The sequence below is a fragment of the Podarcis raffonei genome, chromosome 6 (genome assembly GCF_027172205.1).
Source record: "Podarcis raffonei isolate rPodRaf1 chromosome 6, rPodRaf1.pri, whole genome shotgun sequence".
NCBI lineage: Eukaryota > Metazoa > Chordata > Lepidosauria > Squamata > Lacertidae > Podarcis > Podarcis raffonei.
This window is the reverse complement of record NC_070607.1, coordinates 12,122,573-12,136,808: the sequence shown is the minus strand read 5'-3', so window position 1 is coordinate 12,136,808 and position 14,236 is coordinate 12,122,573. Positions and strand designations below refer to the sequence as shown.

Sequence of the window (14,236 nt, the reverse complement as noted above, 5' to 3'; positions counted from 1 at the left end):
CTGGGTTAGCAGAGTCTGTAACCTGAAGTATATGTAACCTGAAGCGTGTGTAACCCGAGGTACCACTGTATCTGGTTTCAGGGTAGCTTCCTGTTCCTCAGTATGAATGGGCAGACTCTGATAATGCACCAATCACCTATTTTTCAATATATCTTGCCAGGAATCTAGGACAGCTGCAAATTTGCCCACCTCGTTCCTAAGCCATGATGGGCTATTTAAAAATACTAATGTAGAAAAAAAATCAGAAATTAAGCAGGAAAAAGGAAAATTCAAGCATTTGTGTACATTAGTATACATTGGTGTACAACAAACAGAACATGAATGAGGAAAATAAAATATTAAAATCTGGCAGAAATATGCACCACCAATAGACAAAAACATTTTGAAATAGTGGGCAAAATGTGCCCAAAGACACATAATATTCTAACGTCAGAGCAACCAAATACTAGAATGAGGCATGGAAAGTATTCTGAGATCAAGACATGCATATGGGGGCCAGTTCAAAAATGCAATATTATGATATGATTTTTAATCAGTTGGGTATTTAGTGTATTACTTGAGACTTGTGGGAATTGATTTCCTTGAAACAGTGTTGTAGTCTGAGGTGATATGTGAATCTTATCTGTAATAGTCCATTCATGCATACAACTCACTACAGTGGTACTTTGGTTCTCGAATTTAATTCGTTCCAGAAGTCCGTTCTACTCCCGCAATGGTTTGAAAACCAAGGCTTCCTGCCCTCAATCGGAAGCCATGTCCGACTTTCGGCTTCCAAAAAACGTTCGCAAACACTCGCTTCCGAGTTTGCGACTTTTGGGAGCCAATTTGTTCGACAACTAAGCCGTTCAACTACCAAGGTGCCACTGTGCTTGGTGCTGCAGCTATTAAAATAATTAAGTCGCAGATGTGTGCCAATGGTTGCACGGAGTATGACATTCCACCATCATAAAGATGTTGATCTATAGCCATTTCTTTACTTTTCCCTCCTCTGCTCATTCTCATAGTGTAGAATGGAGATCATTAGTTGTTGTTGTTTAGTCATTTAGTCGTGTCCGACACTTTGTGACCCCATGGACCAGAGCACGCCAGGCACTCCTGTCTTCCACTGCCTCCCGCAGTTTGGTCAAACTCCTGCTGGTAGCTTCGAGAACACTATCCAACCATCTCGTCCTCTGTCATCCCCTTCTCCTTGTGCCCTCCATCTTTCCCAACATCAGCGTCTTTTCCAGGGAGTCTTCTCATGAGGTGGCCAAAGTATTGGAGCCCCAGCTTCAGGAGATCATCAGTAAGTGGCCCCAAAGGCAGGGGAATATAAAAGGAGATGCTAAACATATACATTACTCTAATGACCATATAATTTTGCAGAATTTTGTGTTATTATTTTGTAGTTAACACCAACTGAAGCGAACACTTAATCTCCACTTCAGTCTAGCCCCATACACCAGAGGCAGGAGAAAGTAAATGGCAATTAAATTCAAGAGGTAAAGGAAACTTTGAATTTCATGAACTCTGGTAAGTATGCTCAGAAATATCATTTCCAACTACAAGGTTTTGCCCGTCACTTTTAAGCTCTTCTTGCTGTTAGATTTCCCCCTCTTCTTCTCAAAGGCCAGGTTTATTTGCTTGGGAATAGGGCTGGGGAGAGAATGAGACCAGTAGGAATGGCTGGCAAAGCCCATTTCCAGCTAGACCAAATTCAGAAGGGTCTGGGCCCAGCTCAGAATGGAGCGTTTCCATCTTTTTGAATCCTTATTTCAAATTTCCCCAGCTTTGCATTTCCTCCATTGCTAGCTAGTTCATGGGTGTCATTGTTTCATTTGTCAAACTAACAACATTGGTTAACAAATTTACTTGAAAAATAGAATTTAAGCAGAGAAGGGTAGGCCTCCACAATGATACATTTCTAAGGGCTGAATTACAAACTAAATTTAATACTGTGTACATTATAGAAATGTGATAGTAAAGGGAAAGCACTTTTGCAAATGGCACTGCATTATTGTCAGATAAACACTCTTAACCAGCCTACACAACATTATTGGTTCTTTAGTTTTAGCTTTCAGAATTTTCGTCATGTGTTTCCACAAGCAGCTGAGCATGTCAATTTAAATTATTAAATCTATTACAATAAAAGCAGGTTTCTCAATGTTCCTTTTTAAAGCTGCCCAGTGGGAAATTATTTCAATTCACCCTAGTTATAGCAACAGAAATGAGCAAACTAGCTAGCCCCTTAAGAAAATTCCTTTCGATATTTTCTGCCTCCGAGAATAAGGGAAGTTCACATAATGCATACTAAGAACAGCATAAAGAGAAGTAAAAGAGGATGTTGCTGGAATGAAAGCCCCAATTTGGAACAGATATACTCATTTAAGTATGAGTATATGCATGAGAGTATTGGATTTCCTTCTATCACAAGCACCAGTAGGCCCCTTGCTACTACTCATAATGTCCTAGATAATGTGGTGAATGGATGTGGTTACACAGCGTTGAGTGAAGAGAACAACACTCAGTTATGATCTCAGAGTTGCTCATTTCTTTACTCTTGTTTTGTTTGTTCCATTTGCAGCATTAAAAAAAAATAATTCAAAGGCTCAGTTCTGTTGAGATATTAAAGCTTTGCCTCACAAAGTTTCCTTATCTTATTTAAAGGTAAAGGTACCCCTGCCCGTACGGGCCAGTCGTGTCCGACTCTGGGGTTGCGCGCCCATCTCGCTTAAGAGGCCGGGGGCCAGCGCTGTCCGAAGACACTTCCGGGTCACGTGGCCAGCGTGACAAGCTGCATCTGGCGAGCCAGCGCAGCACACGGAAACGCCGTTTACCTTCCCGCTAGTAAGCGGTCCCGATTTATCTACTTGTACCCGAGGGTGCTTTCGAACTGCTAGGTTGGCAGGTGCTGGGACCGAGCAACGGGAGCGCACCGCGCCGCGGGGATTTGAACCGCTGACCTGACGATCGGCAAGTCCTAGGCGCTGAGGTTTTACCCACAGCGCCACCCGCGTCCCTCTTATCTTATCTTATTTACCCCGCCATTAAAGCCATTCTACAAATGGGGAACGAGGTCGTGAGAGACTTAGTTGCGCAGGGCAGGTCCTCAAATGACCTTCTCTTCTCCAAACCTCTCAAGAAGCCCAGAGGTTGCTCTCTCTTCTCATACTGAGTGAGCCAGATCTCACCGAGGTGGTGGACTCCTGGCTGGGCTATATCACTTCAGACTGCCGGTCGGGATTCACATGTTCCTCCAAACAAATTAACTCCCTGACCATAGAAAACTCAATGTAAAGGGGAAGAGTTCAAGCCTAGCTTGATGTATTCATTTCCCACATGAAGCTATCTTTTGGGGGAAGAGTTCCATTATGTGAGCTCTCACCTGTAACCTGATGTAAAAAGGTAAAGGACTCCTGGATGGTTAAGTTCTGCCAAAAGCGACTATGGGGTTGCGGCACTCATCTCGCTTTCAAGGCGAGGGAGCCGGTGTTTATCCACAGACAGCTTTCTGGGTCATGAGGCCAGCATGACTGAACCGCTTCTGGCGCAACGGGACACCGTGATGGAAACCAGAGCACACGGAAGTGCCGTTTACCTTCCCGCCACAGTGGTACCTATTTATCTACTTGTACTGGTGTGCTTTTGGACTGGTAGGTTGGCAGGAGCTGGGACAGAGCAACAGGAGCTCACCCAGCCGCAGGGATTTGAACAGCCAACCTTCTGATCGGCAAGCCCAAGAGGCTCTGTACTTTAGACCACAGCATCACCCACTACACTGCAAACATAGGTGTACCGTCTCTGTAGGAAATGCCTTAGTCTAGTAATATTTTTGCTCACTTTTTGCTGAACTCCCCAGCCTGTAGCAATGTCCTTCTTCAGTCCCTTGTAAACTCAGGAAATTCATACCTAGAACACTGTGGACTGGAAGCTTGAGGGTTCTGCAAACACGTTGCCAATGCTACATTCTTCCTCCCTTTGTCAAACCATGCTTCCGGACACCATTTTGCAAATTCAGCAAGAAAGATGAATAGACTTAAAAGAATGCAAACTTGTATAAATTATTTTGAATACTACAGTTTTCCTGAGGGAAGTTTAAATATCTTTGGAACAAACCAGCAAAAGATATAAGCAGCCCTGCACATATGACCCCCGGGGCCAATGTAATGTGTGCTGGTACCTCCAAAACATTTTCCTGCTTGGGGTCCAAAATTATTTCGAAGGTTTCGTTCCACTCGGGGTTCACGTTGTTGTTGATGTGTGTCGTTCTCTTTCTGCTATCTGGGGCTGTTGGGATGAACAGTTCCACATAGGGGTCAGGAGTGTCCACTGAAATAAAACAAAGACACGCAGGAATCAGTAACAGACTCTTCAAAAACATGGAGGTAAATCGAACTGTCAATTGCACTCAACGGAATCTTCACCAACTGCACTTCCGTTTGTGTGTTTCTTCTGCACAGACATATGAAACCCTGGGCTGAACAGATGCTATTTTGCACAAATCGAGTTAAGGCCACAGCCCTGTGCCCAAGATGTGCTGGCTAGGGAGAGCTAAAATTTGGCAGAAGTCCTTACATTGGTGCATCTTCAATACACCTCCCACAATGGCCCTACACTAACAGGATTTGAAGCATAGAATGCAGTGTTGCCTGATCACCACTGCCAGTGAAAGGGCCAGAACACGCTGGCACGGAAAGAGTTGACTTAATGTCAAATATTTTGCTTGCTCAGAGCCCTCACCTTGCTCCTACAGTAGCGCATCACATCAATAAAATATGTGAAACAAGTACAGTAAAGGTAAAGGACCCCTGGACGGTTATGTCCAGTCAAAGGCGAATATGGGGTTGTGACGCTCATCTCGCTTTCAGGCCGAGGGAGCCAGCATTTGTCCACAGACAGCTTTCCAGGTCATGTGGCCAGCAGGACTGAACCGCTTCTGGCACAACAGGACACCGTGATGGAAACCAGAGCACATGGAAGTGCCATTTACCTTCCCACCACAGCGGTACCTATTTATCTACTTGCACTGGTGTGCTTTCAAACTGCTAGGTTGGCAGGAGCTGGGACAGAGCAACAGGAGCTCACCCCGTCACGGGGATTCAAACCGCCGACCTTCTGATCAGCAAGCCCAAGAGGCTCAGTGGTTTAGACCACAGCACCACCTGCTGTGCAGTCACCTCTCATGCAAGGATTCCACTCCAGGGGCAGCATGTATATGCAAAATGGTGCACAGATAAAAGCTGCCATCGGAAAGCTGGGGAAACCCCACATGGAGGACCTCCCTGCATCTCCACTGCCAGAGGAAGAAGAAACCTGGCTCCCTTGATTCCAGATCTGCTCCAGCCTTTTCTTCCCCAGCCAGAACCTTCCTGAGGGCACAGCCACACTGGCCTTTTAATAACAGGTGTCATTTACTTAATATACCGCTTAATTGCCAACGTGTCTTCTAAGTGATTTAGAAGTATAAAACCAATTACATATATATATATATATATATATATATATATATATATATATATATATATGCACACATAATTAAAATCCGCAATAAAACAAGTCCATCAAAACATTAAGCTAAACATCCAATAAAACAAGCCTATTAAAAGAGCTCAAAAATCATAATTGCTAGTACGGCAATTAAAGCAGGAGGTTCAGGTCAGGAGATCAAAGGAATGCTCATCTCAGAAGCTGGTTGAATGTCAATGCATATTTTAGCAGGCAGACCATTTCACAACAGTAGTTGTTGCTGGTATTCATCTGTCTCGATAGACAATGGAATGTTGCCTCCAGGAGTGAAATAGAGCAACGTGTTTGGCACCAGCTTGGCTGCAGGAGTTGCGTGTCAAGACCCTGAAGCCACCCCCTCGTTGAGAAAGAACACACACAAAGACACAGATATTAGGTTAATGTTATTGGGCAAATTTGGCCACAGCATTATTGATTGCAGAATGTGAGCGGTATTGGCTTAGGCACTGAATGGACCCAACTATATCTGACTCCTGCCCAATGCACAGGAAGTCTGGTAAGGGTAAACCACCAGAAGGGGAAGCCCTGTCAATGCAGATCAACTCAAGCTCCGCCTGGTGTTCCCGTCGGGGTCATGCCATGGCCCTAGCCCCCAACCCGGGCTTCGGACAAGATCAACACCCCCGGATTCCTTTAACGGAATACCCTTAAGCTTGGAGGGGCAGGTGATGGCCACACCTCCCCTCCCCCACCACAACCCTAACAAATTGTGAGGTTTGCTACACGGTAGGCGAAAACCAAATGGCCAGTGCCAATTTGCCAAGTGGAAAAATTCCTGCCAGGCCCCTCAACGGCGACCAACCAAGGTCCATAGCAAAGCCAGTGCCTAAACCTGCAAAATATGGAGGGAGGGAGGGTGATTGAGGAAGTGAGCCAAAGAGGAAGCCCTCTGGCTCGCGCCTCCAATTAAATGGTCCCGGCCATGCACCCCCCGGCCAGTGGATTGGCTGGCCGGGCTCTGACATGGCTGGGATCCCCCAGGCAACAGGGGAATCAATGGCTTTCCACTTATTCAAGTGTGTAACCACATCTATGATCTCAACCGAGTGACGGCCCCCTCAGGACTCCCCCTCTCGCTGAGTTGGAAATACACACCTGACACAGTCTGCCATTCCTGTTTCCCACTCAGGAGTGAACCATTCTCTCCAAAATGGCAAAAGCAGTGACCCAAAAATGTCCACCCCCTGAGGTCACCCTGTCAGGGCAGTCCAACAGGCCTTGGTAGTATATAAGGCTAGAGAACAAGGAGCCTGAGACAGGCCAAATGTTTCCAGCATTCTCCACCTCCTTCTTCCCAGGGTTTTCCAGCAGGTGATAGGTAATGGTAAAGGTAAATGAACCCTGGACAGTTAAGTCCAGTCAAAGATGACTATGAGATTGCAGCGCTCGCCTCGCTTTCAGGCTGAAGGAGCTGGTTTTTGTCCACAGACAGCTTTGCTGGTCATGTGGCCAGCATGACTAAACTGCTTCTGGTGCAACAGAACACCATGTCAGAAACCAGAGCTCACAGAAATGCCATTTACCTTCCCGCCACAGCAGTACCTATTTATCTACTTGCACTGGTGTGCCTTCCAGCTGCTAGGTTGGCAGGAGCTGGGACAGAGCAACGGAAGCTCATCCTGTCACAGGGATTCGAACCGCCAACCTTCGGATCGGCAAGCCCAAGCTCAGTGGTTTAGACCACAGTGCCACCCGCATCCCATCACCAGCAGGTGATACCAGTAACCAGTCAAGGCAAAAGAGTTGCCAGGGAGAAGCTATCAAACATTCCCCCCCAGCTTCTTACCTTTATAAGAACCTACAGGACTTATAAAGATATCACTTTTCATTGTAGTTATCACCTTGCACAAAATTTACTAATCCAGCTTTTGAGGTTGGCGAGACTCCAATTACATCCGCAAATGTTTGTAGGTGAGCAGCAACTTCACTTCAGCAGGTAGCCAAGACGTAATGGCAACTCTCAAGGATCTTTAGATGACTACTTTTTTCTCTTTGCAGAAAGGTTTTTTGCAAAATGTGTCATCAAAGGTTGCCCTCAACATTTCCTTGGAACGGTATCACTGGCCTCCTTCACAATCATCAATAAAGTCCCGAGATTATCAGCTATCAATATAAGAAACAAACGTGCCCCTCTGCGCAATCTGTATGGCAAGAGACTCACTCTCACCACGTAATAGCGCTTTGTGCCATATGAAAAGCTGTATGTTACCATTCACAAGCAATTAGTTTCATTCGAAGGAATATGAGACAGCATTTGCCACCGAAACCCACAAGTATTGCATAAACCTCTGGCTCTGCTGCAATACCCAAAAACATATATTCATATATGCAGGGAAGGAAGGAAAAATAGTTCAGAAACTAACAACAACAAACACACGCACAGGGTTCTGGATGGGATATAACTCTGCCTACCCACCCGGTTTCCTATGCACACAATTACTTTGAAAATTCATCAGTAGTAAAGTTAAGCAACATGTGCCAAAATTTCAAAACTTCAGAATCTCTATATTTCTTTTGTAATAGCCCCTGGTATTGTTGAGCAAGGGTGAGAATTTATAGGAAAGAGCAGCACACTGATACATTAAATTATCACACATTAATTTCTAAAGGGGGGATATAGCAGATGCCGTGGGCCACAACTGTCACCAGTCCAAGTCAGTATGGCCAATAGTCAGGGGTGATGGGAATTGTAGCCTGAAACATCCGAGAGGATGAGCAGTGGTCACCCCTATTCTAAGAGCTCATACTAGATTGCCTTTCAAACCAAAAGCACACTTTTGGCTTTACTTTCTGTTTTGCCCTAAGGACTCAGCAGAACTTTTGCACACACCCCTTTCTTGACCACAGCTAACCTCTAAGTTTCAGTAAGTGCATTGCTGAATTCTAAGTCAGCCTAAGAAGAGTAAAGGCAGCAAACACACTCATTGACTTTGCTGCTACAGTGGTACCTCGGGTTACATACGCTTCAGGTTACATACGCTTCAGGTTACAGACTCTGCTAACCCAGAAATATTACCTCAGGTTAAGAACTTTGCTTCAGGATGAGAACAGAAATTGTGCAGCAGTGGCACAGCGGCAGCAGGAGGCCCCATTAGCTAAAGTGGTGCTTCAGGTTAAGAACAGTTTCAGGTTACGTACAGACCTCCAGAACGAATTAAATTCTTAACCCGAGATACCACTGTACTGGGAAGTGTAAAATAACAAGTAAGCCTATCATTTAAAAAAAAATAATACAGTCAACAAAAATGCTGTTTAAGGAACCCGCATTACCTTAGTCATTGATTCTAACTGACTGATTACAATTTAAAAGCCAGATAAAAATAGCAAGTTTAAGATTAGACCCCTCTCATACGGGAAGAACCCAGCATGTGCAACTTGGATCGCATGCACACACCAAAATATCCCACAGAGCAATAGGAACAAAGCTGAAGTGATACTTACGCATGTCGCCAAAAGACCCTTTGGTGACATTCTTGGCTTGCTTAATCGTCACGGTAAAGATGTGCGAATACTGGTGTTCCACCTGCGTGCCAAAACAACAGCTGATGTTAGGAAGGAAATGAAAGGCCACAGAGCCCATAAATCAAACAACCCTCTCCAACCCATTTTCAACTTGTCTAAGACACTCCCCAAGTTTGTTTTCCCAAAAGCAAATGAAGCACCCACTGGAAGACACAGCATCCTGAATCAGAAGTCTTCAGCTTTACTGAACATTGAGACTACATTGAGCGTAACCGACTAGAACTACTCCTACACAACTGCTCGCTCCCCTCGCCACCACACCTTTGTGTTTTTAATTTTAGCGTCAATGAATTCAACGCTCCTCCCCTTCAAGCACTGGTATTGCACAGACATTTCGTTAGTCATCAAAAAACACAGCAGGGGCTGAGGAAGCCAAAAGTTGTTTTATAGATGCCTTTAACTTTACCCTGTGCTTGTAATTCCCTCCTACGGGAAAGGTACAATTATACCTAAATACTACATTGCAGAAGGCATACCGTATGCCTATGTGCATGTGGAAATGGGTTTACATTCAGGATACTTACATATACTAGAGCAGTTGTTTTCCAACTTTCTAACTTCACAGGATCCTTTCCACACTGGCCTGGCTCAGACCCCATGCTAAGCCACACAACAGCTTGCCAGGACCATGCAAATGTCCTTTCCTATCAAGACAGGCAGCTTTATTGACGCCACCAGTAACGCTGTGTTCTGTGATGTAGTACCCCAACGTTTTGCCCTAACCTGTTAGGCCAGATTCTCTGCTTTACCCCAAATCACCTTCCAGTTTGGCTGCGCAATCAAGGCAGCTTTTGACATCAGCTGGAAGGGAAATTGGCTGGAAGGGAAATTGACTTCTGCTGCCTCTTCCAGGTTTCCTCTCTCAGTGGCTTTTGACACAGTGAGTTGCATTCTTGTATCAGCCCAGCTATGAGTTTTAGCTGAGGGTGAAGTTCAGTATTGTGCCATCGGCGTTCTTTAACAACCAGGTTCCTTTGTAATAGCCCCAGGTTCCTCCTTGGACCCTGGCAAGATATATTCTGCAATTTTGTAGGACCAGGGCCGGATTTAAGTTTGATTAAGCTACTGAAGGGACGCGGGTGGCGCTGTGGTCTAAACCACAGAGCCTAGGACTTGCCAATCAGAAGGTCGGCTGTTTGAATCCTCGTGGTGGGGTGAGCTCCCGTTGCTCTGTCCCTGCTCCTGCCAACCTAGCAGTTCGAAAGCACATCAGAGGGCAAGTAGATAAATAAGTACCGCTCCGGCGGGAAGGTAAACGGCGTTTCCGTGCACTACTCTGGTTCGCCAGAAGTGGCTTAGTCATGCTGGCCACATGACCCAGAAGCTGGACGCCGGCTCCCTCGGCCAATAAAGCGAGATGAGCGCCGCAACCCCAGAGTCGGCCACGACTGGACCTAATGGTCAGGGGTCCCTTTACCTTTAAGCTACTGAAGGTAATGGGGCCCTTTATATGTCCAGCTGTCCTTTGTCAACAACAAATTGTCGCTGTTTTTTGTGTTGAATATATGCTATATGGTAACTTATGGACCTAATAGGTATCTAAAGCCATTTGCACATAACAAAATATGTATTTTATCAAAGTAATTGTTGAACTGAAATACAATTAAGAAGTACTTATATTAATAGTGAAATACAATTAAGAAGTAGTTTATTAATAGTGAAATAATTACCAGCGATATTTTAGGGAGCAGGCTATCAGGCAGGGCCCATTGCTTACATCATATGAGCCTACACAACACAAAACACTGTTGCTGTATGTAGGTTTTATTTTATTTGTTTTTTATCTTATATTTTGGAAAGGTACATCCAGTTTTTTTCCTCTTTAAATTTTTTGGGGGGACCCAAGAGAGTGGGGCCCTAAGCTATAGCTTGTTAGCTTATACGTAAACCCGGCACTGTGTAGGACCATACTGAATCTGCAATTGGGAGACCCTACACATTTGTGGAGTAGCTGCCCTCAACGTACTGAGGACACTCAACTTTATTGTCCTTTCAACAGCTAGTCTAGGAACAGATTTATTGGGGTGGGGAGCTGGTTGATAAGAGGAAAACATAATGAGGGTAAAAAACAAATAAATTAAAAGAAATGCTGCTTGGGAATTCCTGTTTTCCGACGGTATCTGCCCAGCTGACGCACCTCAAACACCATAAACAAGGCTGGGTTTTAACAATACAATGGCAGGGTTAACTTGACATTATTGTCAGAATATTAGTTCATTAACTAGCTTTGTTGCCTGGGGCAAATAAGGATCCTCTTCAGGAAGTAGGCAGAGAACTTTTTATAACAGGGGTGGGAGACCTCAGGCCAAAAACAGCCCCCCAAGGCTTTGTATCTGGCCCTCAAGAGTCCACCCAGAACAAGGTGGGAACATGAGGGAACACAACTTCAAGGCTGAAAAAGGTCCCCACTCCCGTTTCATGGAGTGAAAGTTTGTTCTTCTTCCTTCATGCCATCAACAGAAGTGAAAAATATCTGGTGGGGTTAGGGTCCTTTGCTTCTAACCGGCAGGTACTGCGTGGCTAACAAGGTGCCAGCAAGCTTCCTTAGGGAAAGCACGTTGATCTTGCTTCTCTTTATATAATCAGCCCTTTTGTTCAAATGTATCCTTGGGGAGGAAGGACAGGAGAAAAGCTCCAAAAAACAAACAAACAGCATGTGAGTATAAAGCCAGTGAATAACCATTCATTCATGAAAACGTCTTTAAACAGATCAATAAATACTGTTTGGTTAAAAAGAGAAGATTCATACCTCAAAGGCCTGTCTAAACAATATGCTTTGCAAAACAAAACAAAAAGTTCCAAAGGGAGGGAGGGATGATTCCTCCCAAACCTCTATTGATAGAGTGTTCCCTAGTACAGTGGTACCTCAGGTTAAATACGCTTTAGGTTACAGACTCCGCTAACCCAGAAATAGTGCTTCAGTTTGCTTCAGGATAAGAACAGAAATTGTGCTCTGGTGGTGCAGCGGCAGCAGGAGGCCCCATTAGCTAAAGTGGTGCTTCAGGTTAAGAACAGTTTCAGTTAAGAACAGACCTCCGGAACGAATTAAATTCTTAACCCGAGGTACCACTGTAAAAGCCAACCAAAGCTTTTTAGGCCTACTGGAAAAGCCCAGAATTCGCCCTGACCGTTCCTACAGTGTCTGTGACAGGAACGCTAAGTCATGGTGCTGAAACTGAACGCATCATGTCTGCACCCACATTTTCTTTCTACTTCCTTGGGAGCAGCAAGGAAGCTTAAGGAAGCGTTTAAGAAAGGGGGAAAGATTCGTTTCAACAGCTCCCTTCACAAAAGCATGTTTCTTCTTTGCACAGGGACAGAGAGAACCAAGGATAAAATAATTACTTATTAAAGGTAAAGGGACCCCTGACCATTAGGTCCAGTCGTGGCCGACTCTGGGGTTGCGGCGCTCATCTCGCTTTATTGGCCAAGGGAGCCGGCATACAGCTTCCATGTGGCCAGCATGACTAAGCCGCTTCTGGCGAACCAGAGCAGCGCACGGAAACGCTGTTTACCTTCCCGCCGGAGTGGTACCTATTTATCTACTTGCACTTTGACATGCTTTGGAACTGCTAGGTTGGCAGGAGCAGGGACCGAGCAACGGGAGCTCACCCCGTTGTGGGGATTCGAACCGCCAACCTTCTGATTGGCAAGACCAAGGCTCTGTGGTTTAACCCACAGCGCCACCCACGTCCCTCCCAATTACTTATTCATTGGTTATTAATGGCATTTATATATTGCCTTTCTGCACCAAAGGCAACCAAGGGCAGTTTACAATGCGAAGCATTAACACAAGCAAAAAAAGGTACATTTTTTTTCTCTAGCCGGCCCTTCAGCAGCTTATGACACTAGCTCCCTGGCTTCTGCTTTCCCTCAAGGCACCCAGGTCTTGAATGGCCCCAGGGAAAATGGCGGGTGGGGTTTCTCCAACTGTCTTCTCAGGCCACGGATGGGCTCCTTCAGGCACTGGTGGTTATGTGCTCCCTTCTCTTTGGGCTCTCCTCAGAAACACTTATGGTAGTTATATACTTGCATATATTAAGTATAATGATTACTTAGCATGCACGGATAGCACTTTATAGACCATTCAGAACACTTCACATACATTCCTTTTAACTAATTTCCAAGGTAGGCCATTATGATTATTATCCTTATATTGAAGACCAACAGGAGAGAGGAGCAGAGGGCCAAAAGCACAGCTGTAAGGCGAGACTGTTCTGGCCAATTCTGACACAACTCCCAAGAAGAATGTGGTTTATGAGAGGGCCCTACTTCTATCAAATTGCTCAAAAGCCTAGAGAAACTACTGAGTCATTTGTCAGGGAAATGCAGCCAATGTAACACCAATTATTAAAAAGGGGTCCGGGGTAGGGGGGATCCTGGAAACTATAGGCCGGTTAATGCCCGTTCTGGAAGAACTGGTGGAAGCATTGTAGAAGGTGGAACTACCAAGCACATATAAGCCCAAGTCTTGCTGAGGGAGAACCAAAATGGCCTCTGTGAGGACAAGTCCTGTCTCACTAACTGCAGAGAGTTCTCTGAGTGTTAAACAGCATATACAGTAGATAACAGAGGCGATCCTGTGTTGACCCTGTGTAGATGGGCCTTTGGTCTAATGTTTGCTTGTTTTTCAATGATTAAGATAGAAATAATTTTGCTGACACATCAGAAGAAAAGGAACCATTCATCACTGCACCTTACCAATAAATTTTGGAAAAGGCTAGCAGCTGGGAGCCCAGCACTATTGGGTTTTTGTGGATTACGTACTATTTGAGTACAGTGGTACCTCGGGTTAAGTACTTAATTCGTTCCAGAGGTCCGTTCTTAACCTGAAACTGTTCTTAACCTGAAGCACCCCTTTAGCTAATGGGGCCTCCTGCTGCCGCCGCGCTGCCGGAGCATGATTTCTGTTCTCATCCTGAAGCAAAGTTCTTAAACTGAACCACTATTTCTGGGTTAGCGGAGTCTGTATCCTGAAGCGTATGTATCCTGAAGCGTCTGTAACCCGAGGTACCACTGTACTGAGATACTCCCCTTGCCTGACATTACCGGCCATAGCATTGTTGCACAACTGAAGAATACAGTGGTACCTCGGGTTACAGACGCTTCAGGTTACAGACTCCACTAACCCAGAAATTGTACCTCGGGTTAAGAACTTTGCTTCAGGATGAGAACAGAAATCGTGCGGCGGCGGCAGGAGGCCCCATTA

At 45.2% G+C, this 14,236-nt stretch overlaps 1 protein-coding gene across 1 annotated transcript in view; it reads right to left on the bottom strand.

The window, feature by feature from the left end:
• The window catches only part of PLA2G4A (phospholipase A2 group IVA), a 78,054-nt gene that overhangs the window by 30,457 nt on the left and 33,361 nt on the right, over nt 1-14,236 (bottom strand). The window contains exons 3-4 of the mRNA XM_053391429.1: nt 8,947-9,028; nt 4,160-4,308 (exon numbers count right to left, since the gene is read on the bottom strand). Of these exons, the coding sequence (XP_053247404.1) occupies nt 4,160-4,308; nt 8,947-9,028 (231 nt within the window). The remainder of the gene's footprint in view (nt 1-4,159; nt 4,309-8,946; nt 9,029-14,236) is intronic.